We start from the raw sequence: 25,344 nt of genomic DNA, 5'->3' as shown, positions 1-25,344 counted from the left end.
GTTTCACCATGTTGGCCAGGCTGGTCTGGAACTCCTGACCTCAAGTGATCCACCCACCTTGGCCTCTCAAAGTGCTGGGATTACAGGCATGAACCACTGAGCCCAGCCTACCTTATATGTTCTTTTGTTGTGTTTTTTTTGTTTTTTGAGACGGAGTCTCCCTCTGTCGCCCAGGCTTGAGTGCAATGGTACAATCTTTACTCACTGCAACCTCCCCCTCCCAGGTTCAAGCGATTCTTCTGCCCCAGCCTCCTGAGTAGCTGGGGTTACAGGCACCGGCCACCATGCCCAGCTAATTTTCGTATTTTTGTAGAGACGGGGTTTCACCATTTGGCCAGGCTGGTCTTGAACTCCTGACCTCAGGTGATCTACCTGCCTTGGCCTCCCAAAGTGCTAGGATCACAGGCGTGAGCCACCGCACCCAGCCTACCTTATGTGTTCTTATATTTAAGCTCACCTCATGAAGGCAGCTTGTAGTTGGGTCTGGCTTTGATATCCAATCTGATATTGTCTGCCTTTAATTGGGAGTGTTAGACCATTTTTATTTAATGTGATTACTGATATAATTACGATTAAGTCTGTCATCTTGAAATTTGTTTTTTATTGGTCCTACATGTTTTCTGTTTCTCTTTTCTTCTTTTCAGCCTACTTATAGATTAATGGAGCATATTTTATGATTCGATTTTATCTTCTTTATTGGCTTATTAGCTATAATTCTTTGTTTCTTTAATGGTTGCTTTAGTGTTTATAGTATACATCCAACTTATCAGAGTCAACTTCCAAATGGTATTATACAATTTCACATATCATCTAAGAACTTATGATATGTTCCTGTTAATATTAGCAGAACATCTAAGGCACAGGGTCTGTGAGACCAGGCTCCGTCCTGCCCCAGTGTCAAGTCCGACCTCCAGGTACTAGTCCCTCCTGTGGGGCCTTAACTGCTTCCCTCAGCATCTAGGTGCTGAAAGGGGAGACTTCAGGTACCATGGAATCCACCCGCCTGCCCAGGCAGTGTTGCCAACGGAAGGTCGACTATGAGAAAGGTGTTTCTCTCAATTAACCGAAGTCTCTCTACATGTGACTTCCACCACAGTTCTGGCTCCAACATCTTCTGAATTCACACAGGACTGCCCTACGTCCCCCCCAACCTGGCCGCCTTTCTGACGAAGGACACCTTGGGTCATGTGTCCCCTCTGCCTCTCTCCTCAAAGTGAATGAAAATCAGAAAAAAGCAAAACAAAACAAAAAAACCCAACGAGCTCTCCTAAGGACATAAGACACAGCTGGAATGACAGGTAGAAAAGCAGAAAGAAGGAACTATGACTCCTGCACCACGAAATTTCCCCACCATTACTCAGAGGGGACTGGAGTAGATCCAGGCTGTGTGGACCCTAAAGTGTATGCAATTTTGTTCCTCTTTTATTTATTTATTTATTTAGACGGAGTTTCACTCTTGTTGCCAGGCTAGAGTGCAATGGCGCTCTCGACTCAGAGGGGATTGGAATAAATCCAGGCTGTGTGGACCCTAACTAAAGCTTATGCAATTTTGTTGCTATTTATTTATTTGTTTATTCATTTATTTTAGACAGAGTTTCTCTCTTGTTGCCCAGGCTGCAGTGCAATGGCGCTCTCAGCTCACCGCAACCTCCGCCTCCCGGGTTCAAGCGATTCTCCTGCCTCAGCCTCCCAGGTAGCTGGGATTACAGGCTTGTGCCACCACGCCCAGCTAATTTTTGTATTTTTAGTAGAGATAGGGTTTCACCATGTTGGTCAGGCTGGTCTCGAACTCCTGATCTTGTGATCTGCCACCTTGGCCTCCCGAAGTGCTGGAATTACAGGTGTAAGCCACCGCACCCGGCCTACAAAATATTTTCATAAACTACGACACACCTCTATAATATTTTTTCAGACCAGAGACTAGGGTCTGCACACTGATTGCTACTTCATGTAACAATCTTATGATATGATTTTCTACAGAGAGAACAGAAGGGATAATTCAATCTTTCCTCTAGCATGTTTGATCAAAATTTGCTTTTCATTGACAGTTTAGAAAAGTCTATTTCAGCTTCACAATGCATTATTGGTAATGCCATGTATATTGTTAGGATTTTTGCAAATTTGAGGGAAATGTGATGGCAGAGGCAAATAGGAGTTGGAAGACTGGACAAGAGGCAAGTCCCTCGAGGTAAGTGAGCACCCGTGGCCACTTATCCCAGGTTGTCACTGCATGGGCAGTCTGGGCCCAGGCGAGGGGCCAGGATGGGACAGACATAAAGGATGTAATAAAGAGTTAGCAACTGTGTGGAACAACACTTCCCTGCTCTTCCTGCCTCCCCTCTCTGGAGATCTTTTGATTGCCACTCTGATTTTTTTCCTACGACAAATGTTACTGGGTTCATTTATCCATTCATTCAAATACTATCTATTGAACACTTATTACGGACAAGGTGTGGAGGTGAACGCAACAGGGAACAGCCCTGCCTTTGCAGAACTTATCACCTACTGTCACATAAACACTGGAAGAGAATGAAGATGACATTTATATTGTCAGTCGATTTGATGAGTACAAAATCTTATCAGAAACACTGTGGGAATCTGAAACTATTATCTATTCACTCACCTACTTCTTCAACAACTACATTCTACAACTACTTCTTTTTTTTAAGACATGCGGTCTCACTCAGTCACCCAGGCTGCAGGCTGGAGTGCAGTGGTGCCATCAGAGCTCATTGCAGCCTCAAACTCCTGGTCTCAAGTCATCTTTCAGGCAGGGCATGGTGGCTCATGCCTCTAATCCCAGCACTTTGGGAGGCCGAGGCAGGCAGATCACCTGAGGTCAGGAGTTCAAGACCAGCCTCGCCAACATGGTGAAAATCCTTCTCTACTTAAAATACAAAAAAAGTGAGCCAAGAGTGGTGGTGCACATCTGTAATCCCAGCTACTTGGGAGGCTGAGGCACAAGAATCGCTTGAACCTGGGAGGCAGAGCTTGCAGTGAGCCGAGATCGCGCTACTGCACTCCAGCCTGGGTGACAGAGCAAGACTCAAAAAAACAAAACAAAAAAAAGAGCAAGTCTCAAAAAAAAAAAAAAAAAAAAACCATCTTTCCTCCTCATTCAGCCTCCCGAGTAGCTGGGACTACAGGCAAAAGCCACTGTGCCCAGCTTACAACTGGGCAAGGCACAGAGGTGAACATGAGAGACAACGCGCCCCTGCCTTGCAGAACTTTTAGTGAGTGGGAGACAATGTACAAAGTAATACACCCTTTGAGTGCAGTAGCAGGACAGGAGGCCCTGGGACTCGGGAGTGAGTAGACAGGTCTCTACCCTGTGTGAGCACCTAATCCAACGGCAGGACATGTGAGGAAGGGGAGTGACTGTGCCCAGTAAATTACAGTCCTTCACCCCAGACTGCACCCTGGATTCCAAGCAACCAGCTCACAAGCAGGAGGGGGCTCATGGAATCATGAATCAGTGACAGAATTTCAGTGTCAGCAGAGTCCCTAGGCCTTTATTCATCATCAGAACTGTGAAGGACACTTCAGGGAACGTCCACCCCCACCCTGGGCGTGCGTAGGGGAGAGGAGGACATTAAAAGGAGACTTCTGGTAGGCAGTAAGCCTATTAGCACATCATATGAAGGTCCTGTCTGTCACTGATACTGGAGGGGCAGTCTGAATTGCAGTGAGCTGAGAACACACCACTGCACTCCAGCCTGGGCGACAGAGCAAGACTCCTTCTCAAAAAAAAAAAAAATTTCACTCAACCTAAAAAAAAATACAGGCAGGGCCTCAATTCCAAATCTTGTAATAACCAGAACAAATCGAACAGACTGCCCCTCCAATATCAGTAACAGACAGGACCTTCATATGTTATCACTGTTATCTCTCACCCAGGAGTCTTCGGACGCACACTGAACACAGAACAGCTGGAGAAAGGTGTTCCCTGCTTCCTAAGTCTTTCCACTTAGATTTTTGGCCTAAGGTAGGTACATCAAGTTTCTTTCCCAGCTGCCTACTGGAAGCAATTATCACAGTCTTAAAATTGGGCGTTTCAGGGCAGGAATCTGGAGGCACCTGCAGCTGGGCTCACCCTAGAACTCAGGGAAGGAAGCAGGCCTTCATGGTATCAGTCAGGACTGACTCCAGTCAGCTTAAGCAAAAAAGAAAAGGCTCACGTGGCTGGGAAGGCCGGGATGGAGGCAGGTGAAAGGGGCTCATGGATGCTGGCACCACTCCTGGCCCCTCCTCCTTCCACATGTGTTGCCCTCACTCTCACTGTGGCAATGGGAAGCTTACTTCGGGTAGTTAGGGAAAGGGCCAGGCAACTCCACCATGCCCATTTAGCGACACCAGAGGAAGAAGAGCTTCCCTCTCCCAGTCCCTGTTTATCACCCCACAGCCCCGGGGCACAGCCTATCTCCAGAAAAAGGAGGATGGAAGGACAGGCAACAGCAGGAGCTACCATAGTCCTCTGCATGGCAGCTATTTTCAAACATGGGAAACTTCTCCTCTCTGCATAAAAATAGAGCTCAAATGATCCAAAGTTGGAGAGGAGTCTGGAAGGCTGAGATTGCCGCCAAGAGCAGCCATTCTGCAGATAGAGTTCTGTGTGCTACAGCAGGGCATGAGAGCCCTGGAAAGCAACTGGAAGCAGGTGGGCCTGGAGCACACTGGCATCTCCCAACCCCGACTGAGGAAGGAGGGAACCCCTGCTCTCATCTACAGAGGGAACTACGGTTGCTTTAACTGGTACCACCTTGCCCATCGCGGGCAGGGGAGGCCTCCCACAGTAGGCCTGATGCTCCCTCTGCCCCCGCCCTGGCTCTCCTGCCCCTGGAGATTGCTCAGCGCAGCAACCCAACCGCTCCTTGAAGAAAACTCCACCACCTCCCCCAGGAGGAGTTTCACCTCTGGCTCATCTCTGCCTCTAGGCCTCAGCCAGGTGGGCTGCTCCTCCGACCTGTCCCTCCAGGATGCGTTCTGGTGCAGGGATGTGGGCCAGTTGGGGTCCCCCGCGAGGTCACCTCGGAAGTAGGCACAACTTGCAAAGAGGCATCTGTTGTGTTAGCACAGCTTTGTCCCTTACCTTTGAGTAATAGTAGGCTCCTCCTCCACCCGACCCCATACGCTGATGAGAAGCACGGAGTTCTTCTGGGCCCTGCTTAAGGTCACATTTTGAGTAAGACAGTCAATCCTCATGTAAGGAAGTGACCAGCCGGAGGAGGATCAGCCCAAGAGGCAGAGGACAATGAACAGAGAGAGTCAAAGGACTGAACAGCAGAGGAGAGAGGCTGGGACAGAACTGGCATTTGTACAATTTTCATATACAAATGTCCCCCAAAATATTTTTAACATATACAAATGTCCCCCAAGATATTTTTTAACTACAAAGAGAAAGACAATGCCTTGCTGTGGAGGAACCCAGTGCACAAGGTTAATATGACCAGGAATAGGACACAGTGACATCACGAGCCCCCACTGTGAGGCCTCGAGACAGACAAAACATCATGTCTGTGGTATTCTTGCCAAAAATATATAACCTCATTCTAATCACGCAAAACACCATACAAGCCCAAATGGAAGGACATTCTACAAATAACCAGTACTCATCAGAAGTGTTAAAGTCATGAAAGACAAGGAAAGATTGAGAAACAGATGGGAGGAGACCAAGGAAAAACAACCAAATGCCATGTAGGGCCTTAAATAGCATCTGGGAACAGAAAGTGGGCATCTTAGCTGGGCGTGATGTTGTACACCTGTAGGATCACTTGAGCCCAGGAAGTCAAGGGTGCAGCGAGCTGTGATCACACCACTGCACTCACCCTGGGTGACAGAGGAAGACCCTATGTCAAATAAAAGAAAGAACAAAAAAGAAAATGGACATTAGTGAAAAACATTGGTAAAATTCAAGTCAGGTTTGCAGTGCAGATAACAGAATAATAGCAATGTTGATTTCATTGTTCTTGGTTGGTCCAATGTTGATTTTGATAATTACGATATGGTTATGTAAGATGTTAACATTGGGAATACTTGGGTAGAGGCATATGGGTACTCTGCATACTTTTTTTTTTTTTTTTTTGAGACTTAGTCTCACTCTTGTCGCCCAGGCTTCAGTGCAATGGCATGATCTCAGCTCGCTGCAACCTCTGCCTCCTGGGTTTAAGTGATTCTCTTGCCTCAGCCTCCCGAGCAGCTGGGATTACAGGCACGCACCGCCACACCCGGCTAATTTTTGTATTTTTAGGAGACACAGGGTTTCACCATGTTGGCCAGGCTGGTCTTGAACCGCTGACCTCATGATTCACCCACCTCGGCCTCCCAAAGTGCTGGGATTACAGGCATGAGCCACCGCGCCTGGCCTCTGCATACTACTTTTATAACTTCTCAGTAAGTCAAAATTAATTCAAAACTGAAAATGTTTACTTTTTAATTTAAAGCTTTCTAAGTGAGGCTGGGCACGGTGGCTCATGCCTGTAATCCCAACACTTTGGGAGGCCGAGGCGGGTGGATCACTTGAGGTCAGGAGTTCCAGACCAGTCTGGCCAATATGGAGAAACCTTGTCTCTACTATAAATACAAAAAATTCGCTGCACGTGGTGGCGGACACCTGTAATCCCAGCTACTTGGGAGGCTAAGGCAGGAGAATCCCTTGAACCCAGGAGGCAGAGGTTGTAGTGAGCCAAGATCATGCCACTGCACTCCCCTAGCCAGGGCAGCAGAGTGAGACTCTGTCTCAAAAAATAAAATAAAATAAAATAAAATAAAATAGCTTTCTAAGTGGAAGTTTCACCCAACACATCAATATTATCTCAGAAAAGTAATTTATTGGGTTGGTCTACCAACGATGAACCATGCCAAAACCTGGGATAATGCAGAGAATATTTCTAATTGTCTGCCATAATAAACATCTGCCACAGCTAGGTTTTTTTTATTGCCATGGCAGCCCCTATTTGTTGAGCAGGTACTCAGTTGCAGGGACAAGTGCTAAACACTCAGCAAGATAAGCATCTCTCCAACTTCTGGAGGAGGGAGCAGTGAGACAGGCTGCCCCCAACAATGAAATGCTCTCCCCCGGCCACCAGAGCCAGCCTCAGTGGGGTGGTTTTGCATCTTCTGTTTGTCTTGTTCTTCAAGACAGTGAATGGGAAAGTTCCCAGCTTTCTTGACAGTCCATCACAACCCCTCCTTCTTCATCCCTTCCATGGTGACTCACTTTTACAGACTTTTGCAATTAAATAAAGGCATTTCCCACCAACTTTAAGCCCAACAACTTTATCTTCAGTGTCTACCACTCATTTCTCATATCCCGCAAAAGGAAAGATTCATGTGATATTGTTGCTATTTAAGACATTTGAGCTCATCCACATTCAAGTTTTGTCTTTGTTTTTCTGAGGTTTTCCCAGGGTTCTCCCACCTCCCCAGCTAGGAAAACAGCAGCTGGCAGCTGCTGCTGAGGCCGTCACAGCTCTGGCCTCCTGGTTGACTGCAACTCGGAAGCAGGTAGGTCTGTCCTCAAAGTTTCCAGTAGCTGAAACGACAAGGCAGGACCCAGGCTGGGTCCCTGTGCAGCGCCTTGGCACCTGTTGCCTGGTTCCCGAATCTCTGCCCAGTTAGGTTTCCTGCAAGCTTTTCCCACTGCAGTCTTCATGTTGTGTCAATAAAAGTCGACATTTTCATTCCCCTCTCTCCATGCCAGACTATAAATTATCCACTGATGAGTTAACACCTCATTACTATGCCACATTTTGCAATGAGATGGGAAAAGTAGAAAAAGGTACTCTGACCCCAGTTGCCTTGAACCCTTGAACGAGAGGAGGAGAGCCCCAGAGGGTCACTGAGTCAAAAGGAGGTGAGAGCTGGGACTTTCTCTAGTGTCCAGGGAGGTCTTGGGTAGAGCCAAACTGAGGCTGGAAGGGCCTGGCTGCTTCCTACCCACCCACCCCGGGAATTTTGACAGCTGAAGGGATGCCACCTGGGCATGGTTGAGTGTCTGTGGACAAGCCCCAGAGGCCCCTTGCCAAGGCCACCTTCCCACTACTGAGCTCGGCAGAAGGGGCAAAGGAGGAGGATAGGGCAGAGGGAGACAGCTCTGTCTCGGGTCCTTTCTGCTCTGTTCCCGTAGACAAGGGGCAGGGGCCTCACCCCAAGGCAGTCAGAGGAGGGGAAGCTTCTACGTTTCAGTGCAGGAATGTGGGGGAGCTGACTCTGAGCACAGGACAGATACCGACAAGGACAAGCAAAATAGAATGCACTCTGATCCTAATGACGATGGAGGCACCGACCTTAGATACTCACGTTCTTGCCTTGATGTGAGGGACATTCTTACCTCCATCACACTCCTGGGCAACCCAGAGCCATTGGAAGGGAACTGAGGGCCTGTCCCAGAGCTAAAAGCACTTAAAAAGATCGAGCCAAGGGACAGTTCTTTTATTTTTTTTGCAATAGAGACGCGTTCTCACTAAGTCACCAGGGCTGGCCTGAAACTCCTGGCCTTAAAGCAATCCTTTTGCCTCAGCCTCCCGAAGTGCTGGGATGACAGGCATAAGTCACCACACCCGGTTGACGATCCTTTTAAATCTGTGGAAAATACACCTTAGAAAACATAAAATGGAACCCCTTCCATTTCTACAAAATGGACCTCCTTTAGGCCTGGGGCCTCCGAAAGAGACCCATTTCCCCAGGAAGGGGATGGGGCAGGAGACTTGCTGGGTTTGAAGCTGAGAAGTGTACACAAATGGGCAAAGGGGACCCTGAGAGTCTGTGCCGGCCTCAAGGACGGGGGACTTGCACATCCGGGGAGACACTGAGGGCAGGTGCTGGAGAGGCAGAACTGTTTGAAAGGGGGGGGCGGATTCGACTCCAGTGACAGAGAAGGGCGAGGGCACCGACGCTGGGAATGGGTGAGCGAGGAGTAAACCTGGAAGGGGTCTCTTGGTATGAACGGCCAACAGCCCCTTCATGGAGGTAGACTCAAGAGTGGGCTTGACTCAGAAAGGAACGAGAGACGGAAATATTTCGGGGAGAGCGCCCACAGAGATAACCCTGAGGACTGAGCAGGGAGGCCAAGGAAGGAGCCTAGGAAGAGGCTGTGGGGGCAGCGTGGGAGGCTCAGGCCCAGCACTTAGCAGCCAAAGGAAGCTTTCAGGCAGAAATTCAAGAACCTGGGCAACGGATGCCGTACCCACAGCAGGAAGGAGAATTTCCAGGTGTGGAGATCAATGTGGTGAAGGCCTCAGGTCAGGGAAGACAAGAAAAAATGCTGGGGAGTCAAGCGTGGGGGTGCATGCCTGGAGTCCCAGCTACTCAGGAGACTGAGACAGGAGAGTCACTTGAGCTCAGGAGGTTGAGGCTGCAGTGAGCTATGATTGCATCACTGCACTCCAGGCTGGGTGACAGAGACCCTATCTTTAAAAATCATAAATAGGCCAGACACGGTGGCTCACATCTGTAATCCCAGCACTTTGGGAAGCCAAGGCAGGTGGATCACTGGAAGCCAGGAGTTCGAGACCAGCCTGGCCAACATAGCAAAACCCCATCTCTATTAAAAATACCAAAAAAAAAAATTAGCCAGGCGTGGTGTGGCGGTGCACACCTGTGGTCCCAGCTACTCGGGAGACTGAGGCACAAGGATCACTTGAACCCAGGAGGCGTACGTTGCAGGGAGCCTAGATGGCACCACTGCACACCAGCCTGGGCAATAAAGTGAGACTTTGTCTCAAAATAAAAAATTAAATTAAATTAAATTAATACATTTAAAATGCTGGGGGCTCCCAGGTCAGAATAGTGGATGGTCACAAATGTTTGTCTCTTTCCCTAAGTAACAAAGGATATAATAAAGCAGCCCAAGGCAGCACTGGCAGTGAAGACAACACCACCAAGAGAAATAATTCATTTTGTGAAAGATGGGAAACATCCGCATCATATTAATGGCCAAACTGGAAAAGGAAACCGCAGCCCAGCACATGACGGGGAGAAGGCTGCGTGGGATGTGGGTTATAGGAAGGCTTCCCTGGAAAGGCTCCCAGCTTGGAGGAGGCAGAAGGGGTGACTAACTGGGGGGCTGGCTTCACCAGCTCGTCCTTCTAAAACTCATATGCACACGCAAACACACAGGTTAAGTGAGCATGAGCTCAGACGCTTACCTGCTAAGGAATGTTCCCTAAACTGAGGGGGAGGTACAGGGTTCAGGTTGAAGCAACTGAGTAGAACACCGCGGAACAGACCCAAAGCAAAGGGAAGAAAGGCAGCTCCGAGATTTGGGGTCAAGTCTACCTGCCCCCCACCTGCTCAGTCCCTGAAAGGAAGCCACAGTGACCCTCACCCAGCCTTCCAATGTAGGAAGTGGCCTTGTGGGTTAACAATCCAGAAAAAGAAACACCTCCTAGGAACTTCTACAAATCAGTTCAGTCCTTCATTAAAGTACCAAGCATTACTTAGTATTTGTTCTTCTCCATAAGAATTAGGGTGAACAACAACTCACCTAATCCCTGAGATAATTAAGAATTGTAAAAAAAAACAAAAACAAAAAACTAATTCATTTTCTTATAAACAGTCCTTACATCCATGAAGAACAGGCTCCTACGGAAAGAGAAGCAATCAGAGAACAAACTGTTTAGGAAATTTTGTACAGAAAAAAAGATGACCAAAATAAAAAATTTCTAGAGGGCAGGTAGAATCATGACTTAAAACCAAATTGGCTTTGTAGTCGAGTGGAGTGATGGTTGCAGTAGAATTCTACAATCTATTAAGGCCAGGCACGGTGGCTCTTGCCTGTGATCCCAGCACTTTGGGAGGCCAAGGCGGGCAGATGACTGGAGGTCAGGAGTTCAAAACCAGCCTGGCCAACATGGTGAAACTCCGTGTCTACTGAAAATACAAAAATTAGCCAGACAGGTGACACATGCCTGTAATCTCAGCTACTTGGGAGGCTGAGCCAGGAGAAGCACTTGAACCCAGGAGGCAGAGTTTGCAGTAAGCTGGGATTGCACCACTGTACTCTAGCCTGGGCAACAGAGCGAGACTCCGTCTCAAAAAAAATAAAAAAATAGAAAATAAAATAGTTCAGGCTGGGTGCGATGACTCATGCCTGTAATCCCAGCACTTTGTTGAGGGCGAGGTGGGTGGAGTACCTGAGGTCAGGAGTTCAAGATCAGCCTGGTCAACATGGCAAAACCCCATCTCTATTAAAAATACAAAAATTAGCTGGGTGCAGTGATGGGCGCCTGTAGTCCCAGCTATTTGGGAGGCTGAGGCAGGAGAATTGCTTCATCCTGGGAAACAGAGGTTGCAGTGAGCTGATATCGTGCCACTAATTGCGCCCACTCCAGCCTGGGTGACAGAGAGAGACTCCATCTCAAAAAAAAAAAAAAGAGTTCAGCTCCTTCAAGCCTCAGACAGGTGCATTCTGAGGCATGTATTCTGCACCATCCTCCAGATTCCCTGCGGGATTGAGCTCCAATCCCACGGTGGCAGTGGCTTCACACTCCTCATCTGCTGCCTTCCAAGGGCCACTTCCTGCCGAACTTTGTACCTGCACTTCCCCCCAAAAAATCTACCCGCACTAGAATCCCTGTCTTAAAGTTTGTTTTCTGGAAAAACCCAAACCAAGGATAGGATAATGTTTATTTTGTACTTGAAATTTTTTTTAAAGAGGTGGTGGAAGTTGGTGCCCAGTAGAAGAGCTAGGAAAGCCAACTTCAGGAAGGGCTGAGGTGATGAGCAGGAAGACAGGATGTGAGTTGAAGACAGGTTGGGAAAGGGCGAGTCACAGGATGGTAGGTTTCGGATGGTAGGTTTCCAAAGCAGTGAGGTGAGCCCTTACTAGCACTTACAATGCAAGTTCTCCATGTGGCTTATTGCCTGAGGAGCCTCAAAGGCCCGCCCTTCAATCTCGTGTGGGGCAGCTGTCAAGAAGCTGCAAATACCTTTGTTCAACTGCCAGGGCCCTGACTTAGAAATAAGCCTTTGGATTACAATCAAATTAAAACTACTCTCACTGCTTCAGTGCAGTTAACATATCCCCTTTCACCATGAACAACCAAGAAGAAAGCAACTGGCAAAGCTCAAAAGCCACCAGGGTTGCTTGGGATGAGAATTCATAAATACAGGTCAAAGTGACAGAAGCAGGAAAGGTACCTGAACAGGACTCCATCTTTCAATTTAAGGGCTTAAAAAAATACATAAAAAGACAGGCCGGGCACGGTGGCTCACGCCTGTAATCCCAGCATTTTGGGAGGCCAAGGCAGGCGGATTATAAGATCAGGAGATCAAGACCATCCTGGCTAACACGATGAAACCCCGTCTCTACTATTGGCTGGGCATGGTGGCAGGCGCCTGTAATCCCAGCTACTCAGGAGGCTGAGGCAGGAGAATGGCGTGAACCTGGGAGGCGGAGCTTGCAGTGAGCCAAGATTGCACCACTGCACTCAAGTCTGGGTGACAGAGCGAGACTCCATCTCAAAAAAAAGGAGAAAAAAAAAGTACATAAAGGCTCATGCTGTATTTCAATTATTCTACGATATAATATTTAAGATGTCACATTTTAGTATCTCTGTAATTGAGGCACAATTGATAAAAAATCATATTGGCAGTGCTTTTAGTAGTGTATAGAAAGTTGCACATTTGTAACAAATATGGTAATTCATATCATGTGAGCAAACAAGCTTTTTTAGGGCTCTTTAAAGACAAAAGTCCTTCATCGTTGGCCTCTACCTTTCAAGATATGATATTAAGGGCAAAACTTTTTTTTTTAGTGTATTACTTTCAGACCTTCATGAGTCGAAATACTTCAATTTTTCATATTAATGCAAATGAAGTTCAGTTCAAGAAATCTTATTTGGCAAACATTTCTAGCAATTGGATTTACATTAAAGAACACCTAATTGCATAGCCTCAATAGCCCAGCATGTAAAGTATGTATTTTCCTGTTCCAGGCAAGAAACAAGAATTTTCACTCTATCTTGCAAATCATGGGGAAGTTAAACTTTTGACCCAAGTGAAGGCTTCATCTCAGCTTCCCATCCTTTGCATTAGTAAAGTCACCTTCCCTTTTGCATCTGAGAAAGTCAAGATGACCCAGGACATCAAATATTCCGCATCACCACCAATCAGGAGTTGACAAATAGGAGATGGCCCACTTTGGGTGTCTTTAATTCTTGACTCAACTTCCAAGTGTAACAAAGTCACTCCCGCAACTTCCTGTTCTTCTTTCTGGCCTCTCTTGACCATCTCAAGAAAGGAGACAGGTATAACCAGGATCAGGAATGGGAATGAGCCATTCTTGTCTCTTGCATCCTTTTCTTAAGACCTGCTTGGGTTTATGAATAGTCCAAACCCCGGCAGTGCTCTTTCAGCCTTCTTGACCTTCAAACTCAAAATCAACATGACTTGGGAATAGCCAAGAAAAGGGCCCAAAATGCCAGTTTCCCTTGAGGCCTAAATTGTTAAGCAGTTCTCAAAGAAGAAGTTAGACTCATAGCAGTTCCACCCGTGAGATGGGGGATCAGGTGAGAACCCATATTGTGGGCACCAAGAGAGGCCTTCCTAGATTTAAGGGTCAGTGCCATAACGGAGCCCAAGCATGTGTAACGCTCTAAAACCTAATGTGCTCTGCTGAAAAGTCCATGGGGTCCATCTCACAGGGCAGCAATGACCAGGGTGGTGGGCTGGGGCAGCCATTGCACAAGAACGTCTGCCAAATGAAAGGCCAGAGATCATCTCATCCAAATGTCATCAGCATCAAGAACTCATATGCAAATAACAGCACACACGTGGACTGAAGTCTCAGAAAAGGCCCCCCAGTGGCCTTCCACACCTCATTCAAAAACCTGCTCCATCTCTTCTTTCTCTACAAGAGACTTGAAACCTCAGGGAAGGGGAATCCCTGACAATAAAAAAATTGAAATTCCTCTGAATTTCAATAGATTCTCAGGAATCTATTACCTGAGAATGCACGGTCAGGTTATATGGACAAATGCAAATGTGATCCAATTACCTGTGAATGTTCTCAGAGCTTCTTTACTTCTTTACTCTTCTCTAACTGTAATGTGGCAATGTGGCCCTCTGGGCGGTGTGTGCTAGCAGCCACAGCAGTAGAAGGCAGATGCAGGCCCCAGGAAACCTTCAGGAAGACCAGGCTGAAAATAGTCTTCAATCTCAAATCAAGTACCTGTGTCCTCCATACTTGCTCAGAAATGGCTTCCATATTCCAAACAGGAGAAGACAGTTTGCTCTTATAACACTAACCCTTCTGTTTTTTGGGCTTCATCAATTGTCTACTCATTTCCCACTGAACGTTAGTAGTGTCTTCTCAACATGGGTCTATGAAAGGAAATCGAGTAGTCAAGGCTGCCTCTGTATTTCATCTTTGTGGCTACAAACTCCAAAATAGAAATGGCTTAGGATAACACAATCTTTACAGTGCCACACCACTCCCTAATTAAATTACTCATACTCACTGAAAAGGGAAGCATAAATAAATATTCTCACTTTTCTTTAAAGACTTTAAATGGGAAAGCGCTTTGGGGATTTTAAATGCAAAGATAGATGACGCACTGAGAGACAGTGATAGTTCAACACCACTGTAATGGTTTTTGGGGGGGAAAACTGGCCTCTTTCAGGGAAAATGTTCTCAAATATGGGAAACAAAAGGATTATAGATTACACATTACACAAACAATTAAAAATACAGTGGCTTTATTTCCATTGTTTATAGTCCCCAGTATCCCATCTGATAAGAACCTTCAATTCTATAAACAAAAATATTTCAAGAAAGTATGTTACACAATAGTACATATAATAGTTTGGCAGAATTTTAAACTCTAGTAGTTCATACCCCCAAAAAACAAGTTTTAAAATTCAAAAATAACAGTTTTATTTAACATATGTTATATCTTAACATTTAAAATATCATGCTCTACTTAAATATTTCATCAACAACACTGTATACAAATAAAATATTACATAAAATATATTTAAGAAAATGTTTTGGTCTTTGATCTGAACAATAAATAAAAACAGGCACTTCTACATAGACAGGGAAGCAATTACTACTCAGAATAATAATTTTGTATAAGCAGCATATGGAAATATGGCAATAACAAATTCTAGAGTTTTAAATTGACAAACCATCTATGCAAAAGTCTGCAACTTCAATCTCTTCACTCAAGTTCAAAAGTTATATATGCCTTCCTGGTCCACATTGAAAATTCACTAACACAATACGGTTGTTAGGGGCAATTCAACCTTCAGCTGGCCATTAAGGAATCATACTCATTATCTTCAGATACTAAAATTAGACTGTGATACCACCCAGCAAACCAAATACAAGAAAAATTAAACCCTCTTTGTCCTTATTATGACCATAAGATCACAACAAGATAAATTAGATGAGTGTCACACAATGATTCTTATTTTGCAAAATTAATTAACACACGAAAATACTGTTTGGGTAGCAGGAAATTTCCACAATTGAAAAACTGAATTCCACAACTGACAACTGAAAGTTCAGTTTTCTGGACAATTTGAAATTTACCCAAATCCCATAACAATAAACATAATTCCATTTCACAAAAATCACCGGATCACGTTTAACAAAGTCTTTGTAGCCAATATGTTTATAAACACCTGAATTACAAATAAATCAGTCATTATTATGGGAAGTAGGAATATTATAGAAGAGGGCAAGCAAAATAACTTAAAATGGTCAAATTCCAGAAACATGATTTCAGATAAGAGGGTACAAGTTTTTCAAAAATGACCACTAGCCGGTAAGATCAGAACCAATCACCCTGCCATATTATCCGCAAAAAAATGACCATCTTCCACTTTCCCTCTTCACGTGAGTACCACATTGAAGGGTTTAGAGGCCCTCAAATGGATATCACTCGTAAAGGCAATTTTCATGGTTTAATATAGAAGTTACTCTAATGTGAGAACACAACATGGGAACTATTCAAAATACACCTTTCTATGCAAAATTGAGTTTGTATCTATTTTAGCATTTTAAATGAGCACTCTGCAACTGAGACCAAATATCAATCATCTCTTGAGGTTTTCTACTATGTACTAACATCAGATCTACATAGGAGCAGATATTATTTTTGTTTTTCTCCTCGATATCAAATGTCCTGAAGCCTTTGTGTTTCTCTGGAACGAGGCCGAGTTTCTGAAGGCACATTCCAGTATAAACGTCATCGATGGGGTAGAGATGGACCTGGTCAGTGATATGGTACAGCCTCAGGGCCAGGTGGCCGGAGTAGAGGAACCCCCCTCCCCCTGCATAGGGTGGGTAGAGGCCAGAGTAAACAACTTCAGGGATGTAGTACTTCAGCTTCTTATCCCGATGAGGTCCAGCATTGTGGATCACATCACCTATAAACAGATCTTTGGCTTTGCTCTTGGATAAACTATTCAAGTAATTCAGGATGTGATGGGTGTTCACAAAAACATCATCATCGCCCTTGAAAACAAACTCAGTGTCTGGGCAGGAAGTACTTACCCACCTGAGAAACAGCACTTCCTTCAGAGACAAGTTGAAGAAAGTGTCTCTGTAATTCCACAGAAGAATGTCTTGGTGCTTGTCACTCTCAAATTTCAGCATATCTGAAAGGTCGGGGTGGTTGTCCTCTGGGGGAGTCTGGCCCAGCAGGAAGACTCGCACCACGGTTTGGTTCCCCGCGTTGCTTTCTCGGCCCCAGGATTCCCGAATTGCTTGCCTTCTGGCAAAATGTGGAGTGAGGGACTTAATCGCCAGCAACAAGAAGGGTTTCTTTGCACACTTATCCGGCTGATCTATAAGCAGTGAATAATTGCGGCATCTCAGATACAGCAGAAAGTCTTTAAATCTGTCTGGCAAGTTATTAAAACCTGTAACCACCGACGTGACCCTCAGGTCAGGCTCACAGTAGTTCAGATGGCTTATATTGGAGAGCCTGCCCGCCTCCCCCGTCTGGTTGGCCAGCATGCTCAGGATGGGGTTGTACTGCCGGTTCAGCTTCTCTTGCTCTCGGTTCCAGTATGCCTCGGGAGGGGTAGATATCTTCCAGAACTTCTCTTTGGGTATTATTACTTCCCCTTTTCCATCTTTTTCTTGGCTACTGCTTTTGGAAACTTCCATAATCAAATAAATGAAGACATTTGCCATCATTAGGATACCCAACAATTTTATTCTTCGACGTCCAACACTCATTTCTCATATCTGGAATAAAGGGGTGGAGTATTGCATCAATTAACTATCAATATGCATTTGCACATACAATTTATTTTACTTGTCTCCCCAGGAAGAGTGGTTTACAGCAAAGACTCTACACTTGCACTGCCTAGGTTCAAATCTTGGCCCTTCCTTTCCAGCTTTGTGACCATGGGCAAGTGGGATAGTCCATGTCTCCGCTTCTCCATATATAAAATGGGAATCAAGTCCACTTCAAAGGATGGTTGTGAGGAGTATATGTTGTTATACGTGTGGGGTAAAGAAAGAGAGATCAGCCTGTTACTGTGTCTATATAGAAGGAAGCAGACATAAGAGACTCCATTTTGTTCTGTATTTGAGATGCTGTTAATCTGTGACCCTACCCCCAACCTTGTCCTTGCAAGAGACGTGTGCTGTGGTGACTCAAGGTTTAATGGATTTTGGGCTGTGCAGGATGTGCTTTGTTAAACAAGTGCCTAAAGGCTGCTTGCTGGTTAAAGGTCATCACCCTTCTCTTAATCTCAAGTAAGAGAAAAGCATTTGTCTCCTGCCCATCCCTGGGCAATGGAACATCTCCGTGTAAAACCCGATTGTATGCTTTCTTTACTGAGCAAGGAGAAAATCGCCTTTAGGAATAAGGTGGGACTTGCTGGAGCAATGCTGCTAAAAGGTTTATAGAGATGTTTGCATATGCATCTCAAGGCACAGCATTTTCCTTTGAATTTATTCATGTCACAGAGATCTTTACCTATATGTCTTACTGATTTTCTCCCTAAAATGATCCTATTGTCCTGCCACTCCCTTATCTTTTTGATGGTAAAGATAATTATCAATAAATACTAAAGGAACTCAGAGACCGGTGCCGGCATGGGTCCTCTGTAAGCTGAGCGCCGGTCCCCTGGGCCCCGCTTTTCTTTCTCTATACTTTGTCTCTGTGTCTTATTTATTTTCTCAAGTCTCTCGTTCCACCTAACGAGAAACACCCACAGGTGTGGAGGGGCAGGCCACCCCTTCATCATGGAAAGCTTTTAAAATAGTACCTGGCTCACAGCAAGCACTATGAAAGTGATTGCTTTAGACATGCTGAAGCTAGAAATACCTGTTACTAAATAACCTCAGGAGAGTTCAACTTCCTTGCTTACAAAGGCACATACAGTGCTTAGCAAACCGATTTGCCTAAGTCATAACAAATACATTTTACAGTTTAGTATACACATACACACACAAAACTCTATTTACATGTATGATGCACTGTGTGCAGTTCCATGTCATTCACTCTCAAGTTCTATTTCATTTGAAAAACTTCAAGTTTTTAAAATGCAGCAACAGGGACTGGTTACGTTGCTCAGGTTAGGCTTGAACTCCTGACCTCAGGTGATCCTCCCACTTCAGCCTCCCAAAGTGCTGGGATTATAGGCGTGTCTGACCCTATCTCTCTTTTTTTAATGCTAGTCCCAACCCTGAGTTATTTTCCAATCTACCATTTTACAGATGAGGAAACCCAAGCAGAGAGATTAAGACACTTGCCCAGGGTTGCAGGGCTAGGAAGCAGGAGACACGGAACCACAGAGCATCTCAGAGAGAGAAAATGAAGGCGGATTCAGGAAAGCTTTATCCCAATAGCCAAAAACTGGCAACAGCCCAAGTATCATCAACAGAACCGATGCAAACTGTGGCATCTGCATACAATGGTATACCCCTTGGCAACAGAAAGGGAAACTATAGTGAATGAAACATTACAACATTACATTGTGAAGGAAGGCCAGACCCAAATTTTCACTTATATTAACTTCAAGAACAGCCAAAACTAATTTAGGTTCTAGAAATCTGAAAGTGATGGAGGTGGTGGGCTTGGAGAAGGATAGGAGGGAACTTCCTGGGGTACAGAAATGTACCATGTAGGTCTTGATCCTGATGAAGGCTCCACGGATGTATACATTTGTCAAAACCTAAAGTGTATACTTAAGATATCTATTGTTTCTAGCAAAAAGAAAAAGGGAAATATAAATGCTCTTTTAGTGAAATATCAAAGGATTTCAGACTGTGGGCAATGGAAGAATAAAGAATGAGTAATGAGATGCTTTGCTGGGGATATCCCAGGTTCCAACACTATTGACATGGGCGGCCTATATAAGAAAACATTTAAGCCAAGGTGACATTAAAAGACAGCCCAAAAAACTGGAATGGTGATGTTCTATAAAGAGCTGAAGATTTTCTTATCAGGTTAACTCAACTGGGAATTTATCCTTAGGTACTATTACTCATTCCCATTTTATACCTGAGGAGGTACACATTTAAAGAAGGGCAGGCTGGAATACCAGCCAAGGCAAACAGATTCCAAGACTGTACCATGCCAAAAGGTAGCTACACTTCTCCAACCTCTAGAAGAAAGTTTTGTGACTATTTTAATCTAGTATTTGCTTTTTAAAAGAAGATTTTTAGGTTCACTGGATTCTAACAAACAGTACTAAAGTAGAAGAATATCTGTCATGCTGAGAATGCTGTAAAACTATTAGAGAGCCCAGATGAGATCAACAAGGAATTCACAAGCTATTGTTTGTCTCTAAAGATCTGTCTAGTAGATCTTAATCTGGTTGCTTGTATTCGCTACTGCTGAAACCACCTTTGCAAAGATTATGGATAGTGAGAAATCTAGCATGGCTGACTCCATCTTGCGTCTACACTCACAGACTGGCTGTCTCCGCTCATTCCTGGGCATAGGCCGAGCTAACCACGGGAGAAATTTAGTTTATGGTTTAACTTGGAAGCACAGATGGTAACAGTCCCTCCATAAAACTGATCCCTTCCTTGTTCAGGGGGCTGAGGCTAATGAAAGGTCACAAGATTAGGATTGAGAGAGGCCTGAATTCTGCTAAAATGTAAGCAGTTTTTATAATCCCTTACTGCTCAGGAGTCACGCGGCCGCAGATCTTTGACTTCCCCAAGTGCTCCTGTAGTTAACACCACTATTATAGAACCTCAGATTGGTCTTTTGAGATGTTTTGCAGACTTACCCTACCCAGACTAGAGACTGGTGACTCCCCCGACCCCCCCAGACTCAGCACATGGCCTTGATTGCATCTGCAGTCAATCAACGGCACCCACTTCCTGGTCCCCTGCCCACAAAACTATTCTTGAAAAATCTAACCTCATACCTTTGGAGATTTCAGTGATAACTCCAGTTACTTCTCAAATACTTCTCAAAAAGAAAAGGTTCTAACTTGGGACAATTCTCCTAATGCTAAAGTGAGCCCTTGACCCAGTACTGCTGTCTCTAGGTCTCAGGCCCTTCCTAGGCTGGAAGGAGGGCCAGCAGGAAATATGTGATGGTGGTGAAAAACTACAATAAAGAAAAAGATTTGCAAAGGGGCTGGGCACAGTGACTCACGCCTGTAAACCCAGCACTTTGCTTTGGTAGGCCAAGGTGGGCAGATCACTTGAGGCCAGGAGTTTGAGACTAGTCTGGCCAACATAGCAAAACCCTGCCTCTACTAAAAATACAAAAAAGTAGCTGGGCATGCTGGTGTACTCCTGTAGTCCAAGCTACTCGGGAGGCTGAGGTTGCGGTGAGGCGAGATCATGCCACTGCACTCTAGCCTGGGCGACAGAGCAAGACTACTCAGGAAAAAACAGCACATACTATGAACAGCTAAATACCCGGAAAAATTTAACTCAGTAAAGGGATTTAAAACATTAATAGACCTTTACCAAAATTTCTAGAGTAAAAGAAGACAGCTTAGGGAAGAAAAAAGGGAAGCACAGTACTTTACATAGGAGGTTGTAACTTCCAGAGCTAATTCTCCTAGGAAAGACACAGGGTGAATAATATGTAAAAATGACTCCAGGTAATTTAACAAGTTTATACATATAGATTATAGGGGAGGCCATGAATAACTGGAATCCAACCACAACCACTTGAAGCCTCTATCACGGAAAACACCAATCCTTCTTTTGAGGATGCTTTGAGGAATAAGCTTGCTGATCCCTGGCAAGATTTCCAGCTTCACCTGCTACAGTTCAGCCTTTTATTTCCTCAATCAAGGCCACGCCAAGGTACAGTTCTCATATCACCTTGGCTCAAGACACAGGGACTAATCAATGGCCTTCCCGGGAACACTACTCTCACCTTTAAGTGCTCAAGGCCTCCAGCCCGCAGGCCATTTTCCTGCTCATTTCTCATTCTCACCCCACCCTCTAAGGGAAGCAGACGGGATACCACTTTACCAGGAGAAAATGGAAGCTCAGAGGGGACTGATGATTTGCCTGAATATTATGGAAGAGTTCAGTGACAAGGCTTAGACAAGACCACCTTCTGGATCCCAATCCAGGACTCTGTGGATCTCTTCTTTTTTCTATGAGGCTCAGCCACATTCTAGTTACCTGGTCCAGGTCAACAGTGAAGTCCCACAGGCTGACTATGGCTTGGGATCATGGTACACTGATAGTTACTAAGAGGCTCCAAAGAAAGGGAAATGGGGTCACCTAGGAGCTCCCAGTTCCCCCTCAGGAAACAGATCAGCCTTTCTTGTAAAAGACTGAAGATTCCCAAAGGCTCAATTTGAGGCAACTCTTCCCATTACTTGCTAAAGGGTATTTCTTTCAAGCCAATCTGAAGAAGAAGGTGGAAAACACAAGATTCTCAACTGCGCATTTCCATCAAGATTACATGTCATCGTGCACTTGTGGCCTGAGCACAGTGTCTTGCATGAGAACTCGGCTTCTAGTAGGCTCTTAGAACAAAGCCAAGTTCATGGAAGGGAAGATAAAGCAGTGACCCCCATAAAAATATCTGTGGGAAAAAGCTCTCTAAATATCTGACTAAATATTCCCATCGCAGACAGAAAACCCAATTCCAATGTCTTTCTTCAGCAGGAAGTTACATTGCGTAAGAAGAATTTAAGAAAACTTACCCCAAAGCTGGGGGAAGATGTTATAAACTCTTGCTGTGAAACACAGACTTTTTATTGTAACAGAAATAAGAGAAAACCCCATATACAAACACAAAGCGACTTCAGCTTTTTACCTTGTCCCCAACAGGGACGGAACAGTTTTCAAACTTCAGTTGGTTTTGTTTAATGAAATTAAAATATTTAGAAAGACAGTATAAGAGAAACCCTTAGCTGAAAAATGGCTTACAAAACAGTACAGACATGATGCCGAAACTATGTGACAATCTAGATAAAATACCACACAAAAACAAAGTGGGTTTATTCAGGGTGGTGGGATGAGAGGGTGTTTTCACATCCTTTAACGCTGCCCAACTGTCTGCCCTGTAAGCAGCCTCTTCCGCACGCTAGGGATTGGGACACAGCACACAGCCCCATGCGGGGTTCCCTGTTCCACAGCCCACCCCAGCCTGTGCCAGCATTGCTGTATTCGACCCCTGCCACAACACCTATCCCTATTACCTGCACACCTTCCCTTGTGCCTGTGCCACCTCCTAAGGGCTCCTACATGAAACAGTGAAACATGAACACACCTGCCTTAACAAATATGTCCCAGGCACCAGCAATCCTTTGAGGCAGATACTCTAAACTCCCACTACTTATTTCGCTGAGGCATGGGGTGGGGGACACGGGGTGGATGGACAAGCAACTGAACTTGTCCAATGTCACACAGCTGGTAAATGGTAGAGCCGGGACTCAAACCCAGGCAATGATAGCTCCAGAGTGTGACTTTTCAAGCATCACACAATCACAGAAGCAAATGCTGCTGCACAGGGTTATGACTGCAGGAACTGAAGGGATTTGGGGCTTATTTTCCATGGTTAATCCTCTTAGAGATAATTTTTTAAAAGCTCTATATTTATACATTTTAACCCACAAAACTCCGAGTCAACAATCAGATGTGGGAGGCACTATACTATCCTAAGTAACATTAGTGACTCTACAGGTTACACTCTGGGCAAAATGCAGCCTCCATTCATCTCTCTCCTAAAAGAAAATGAGAACAAATGAGGCTTTCAGAGTCCCAGGTTCCCAGCCAGTAAGTGATGGAGTCAGGGCTTGCGCCCAGGCCTTTTAGTTCTGGTTTCTTCTACACATTGCACTGGAACATGGGAAAGATTACCAAGCTGTGAAAACAGACAGTGACTCACATGGGCTTTCTCCATGACCCTGGGGAAGCCAATTTCTCAAGACCTTAGTTTCTTGGCTAAGAGGCTGGTTTTTTTGGTTTTGTTTTTGTTTTTAACCTCCATGCAAAACCATCGTTTTCAAAGGCACCCATTTTCCTATTGTCCTACTGTTCCATTAATCAGAAGCTATGGGCTGGGCACCATGGTTCACGCCTGTAATCCCAACATTTTAGGAAGCCAAGGTGAGAGGATTGCTTGAGCCTGGGAGTTTGAGACCAACCTGGGCAACACAGCAAGACTCCATGTCTACATTTAAAAAAAAAATTAGCTGGGCATAGTGGCATGCACCTGTGGTCCCAGCTACCCAGGATGCTGAGGTGGGCACAGTGGCATGCACCTGTGGTCCCAGCTACCCAGGATGCTGAGGTGGGAGGGCTGCTTGAACCCAGGAGATCCAGGCTGCAGTGAGCCGAGATTGTATCACTGTACTCCAGGTTGAGTGATAGAGACCCTATCTCTTAAAATAAAAATAATAATAAAAATCAGAAGCTATGATCCCTCCTCCCCCAGGCCTCCCTCCCACCCATCCACATGAGATGACCTTCAGTTACTTTAACTCTGACCAAAGCAAAGGTCTTCAATACCTACTTAGCCCACACAGGCTATTTTCCTTAGGACTCAAATACTGAAACAATTCCAATGTTTCATTCATAGACACTAGACTGGGAATCGCAGAACCCAATAACCCTAAAAAGGTTCCCTTCAATTCTGAGAGCCCTGAAGCACTGAAGCAAAGTTGCTGGCCAGAAAACATTTGAATGTGACCACCAACAGCCATGAGGACTCTCCCAGAACTCAGGCAGGGTCTGACTCCCCCACCAATGGGCTCAGGCAAGCTAAAGAGATGCCCGACAGTAACTAGCCAGGGCTAGAACGAGCAATACGTCCAAGCCAGACCCAAGACCTGTGCCAAGACTGCCCTGCACTTTCTCCTACTACCAAGATTAAGGATGAAAGAAAAGCAAGGCCTCCTTGTAACCATGAAATAAAATGACCAGTCACCCCCACCCACTCAGGCTGAGAGAAAGGGGCTGGAAATCCAAGCTTCTGACTAAATCCCAGGAGTGTCAGAGCTAGCAGCCTCCATGTCTAGGGGGCATCCTGGTTCCTGCTCACTTTCCTGCTCAAACAGGACACACGAATCCTCAGAGGGAAAGAGCCCAAGCCCCCCGTCATATCGTGAGACCAGAGGAGCATGTTTACTCTGCCCTTTGCCCTCCCCCTCCACATCTGGGAGTCTGGCAAGAGTGGTTTACCTAAGTCCTCACCTCTCTGGCTATCCCATCTGTTGCCTGGTCCTTGCCAGCCCTTTCCAGGTTTTGCTTGGGTAAACAGAGACAGAGAGTTTGCAGCTAAGTGGCTCTAGGGGAGAGAACAGCTCTCAGCACTGCTGGCAGATGGTGGGGTGATAAGGGTGTGAGTGGAGCAGCTCAGTGGGACCAGAAGAGCTGGGCCACAGCTAGAGCTTGTTCCTTGATTGGAGAAGGAGGCCTGGCTTGGGTTCTCACCGGGGCAAGGAAGCCTCAGAACTCCCCAGACTCCCTCACCAAGAGGCTGGCACTAAGCTGATGGTTTGCCTCTGCTCTCCAGTCTAAGTCACGGAACAACTGTCAGCTAGATTTAAGCAATTTGATTCCTAGCCATTACTTTTAGCCTTCATGTTCAAAATTAAAAGGGAAGCATATTTATAATGAATCTACTCACCTACACAGCCCCACAGGCGACATTATAGATCAAAGCATCTGGCAGGACACATTCTGGTCCCCACTGATTACAATCCCCCCAAAAGCCCGGTGTGGCCAATTTTCTCAAATGATATTCATCATTTCAAATCAAATTAGCCACCAGATGTATTCTTCAAATAAACACATACAGAACTTTTGGGAAAAAAGGAGAAGGGAATTAACCTTCCCAGAGGCCATCCTGCCCTGCCTTTAGTAAAACTGAAAATGTAAGTTTTAGGTCCTCAGATTATGTGATTTAAAAATAAGGGTAGCAGATGTTTGAGGATGGAGAT

At 45.4% G+C, this 25,344-nt stretch overlaps 1 protein-coding gene across 1 annotated transcript; it reads right to left on the bottom strand.

The window, feature by feature from the left end:
- Positions 1 to 14,680: 14,680 nt before the first annotated feature.
- B3GNT2 (UDP-GlcNAc:betaGal beta-1,3-N-acetylglucosaminyltransferase 2) lies at positions 14,681 to 24,691 on the bottom strand. The gene is made up of 2 exons (XM_011956824.1): positions 24,596 to 24,691; positions 14,681 to 17,200 (listed from the first exon to the last, which is right to left on the bottom strand). The coding sequence occupies exon 2, from the start codon at positions 17,189 to 17,191 to the stop codon at positions 15,998 to 16,000; it is 1,194 nt and encodes a 397-aa protein (XP_011812214.1). The 5' UTR covers positions 17,192 to 17,200; positions 24,596 to 24,691; the 3' UTR covers positions 14,681 to 15,997.
- Between the last annotated feature and the right edge of the window lie 653 nt (positions 24,692 to 25,344).

Source organism: Colobus angolensis, unplaced genomic scaffold (assembly GCF_000951035.1).
Source record: "Colobus angolensis palliatus isolate OR3802 unplaced genomic scaffold, Cang.pa_1.0 Scaffold425, whole genome shotgun sequence".
NCBI classification, from domain to species: Eukaryota; Metazoa; Chordata; class Mammalia; order Primates; family Cercopithecidae; genus Colobus; species Colobus angolensis.
This window is presented reverse-complemented; position numbering and strand designations above follow the sequence as displayed.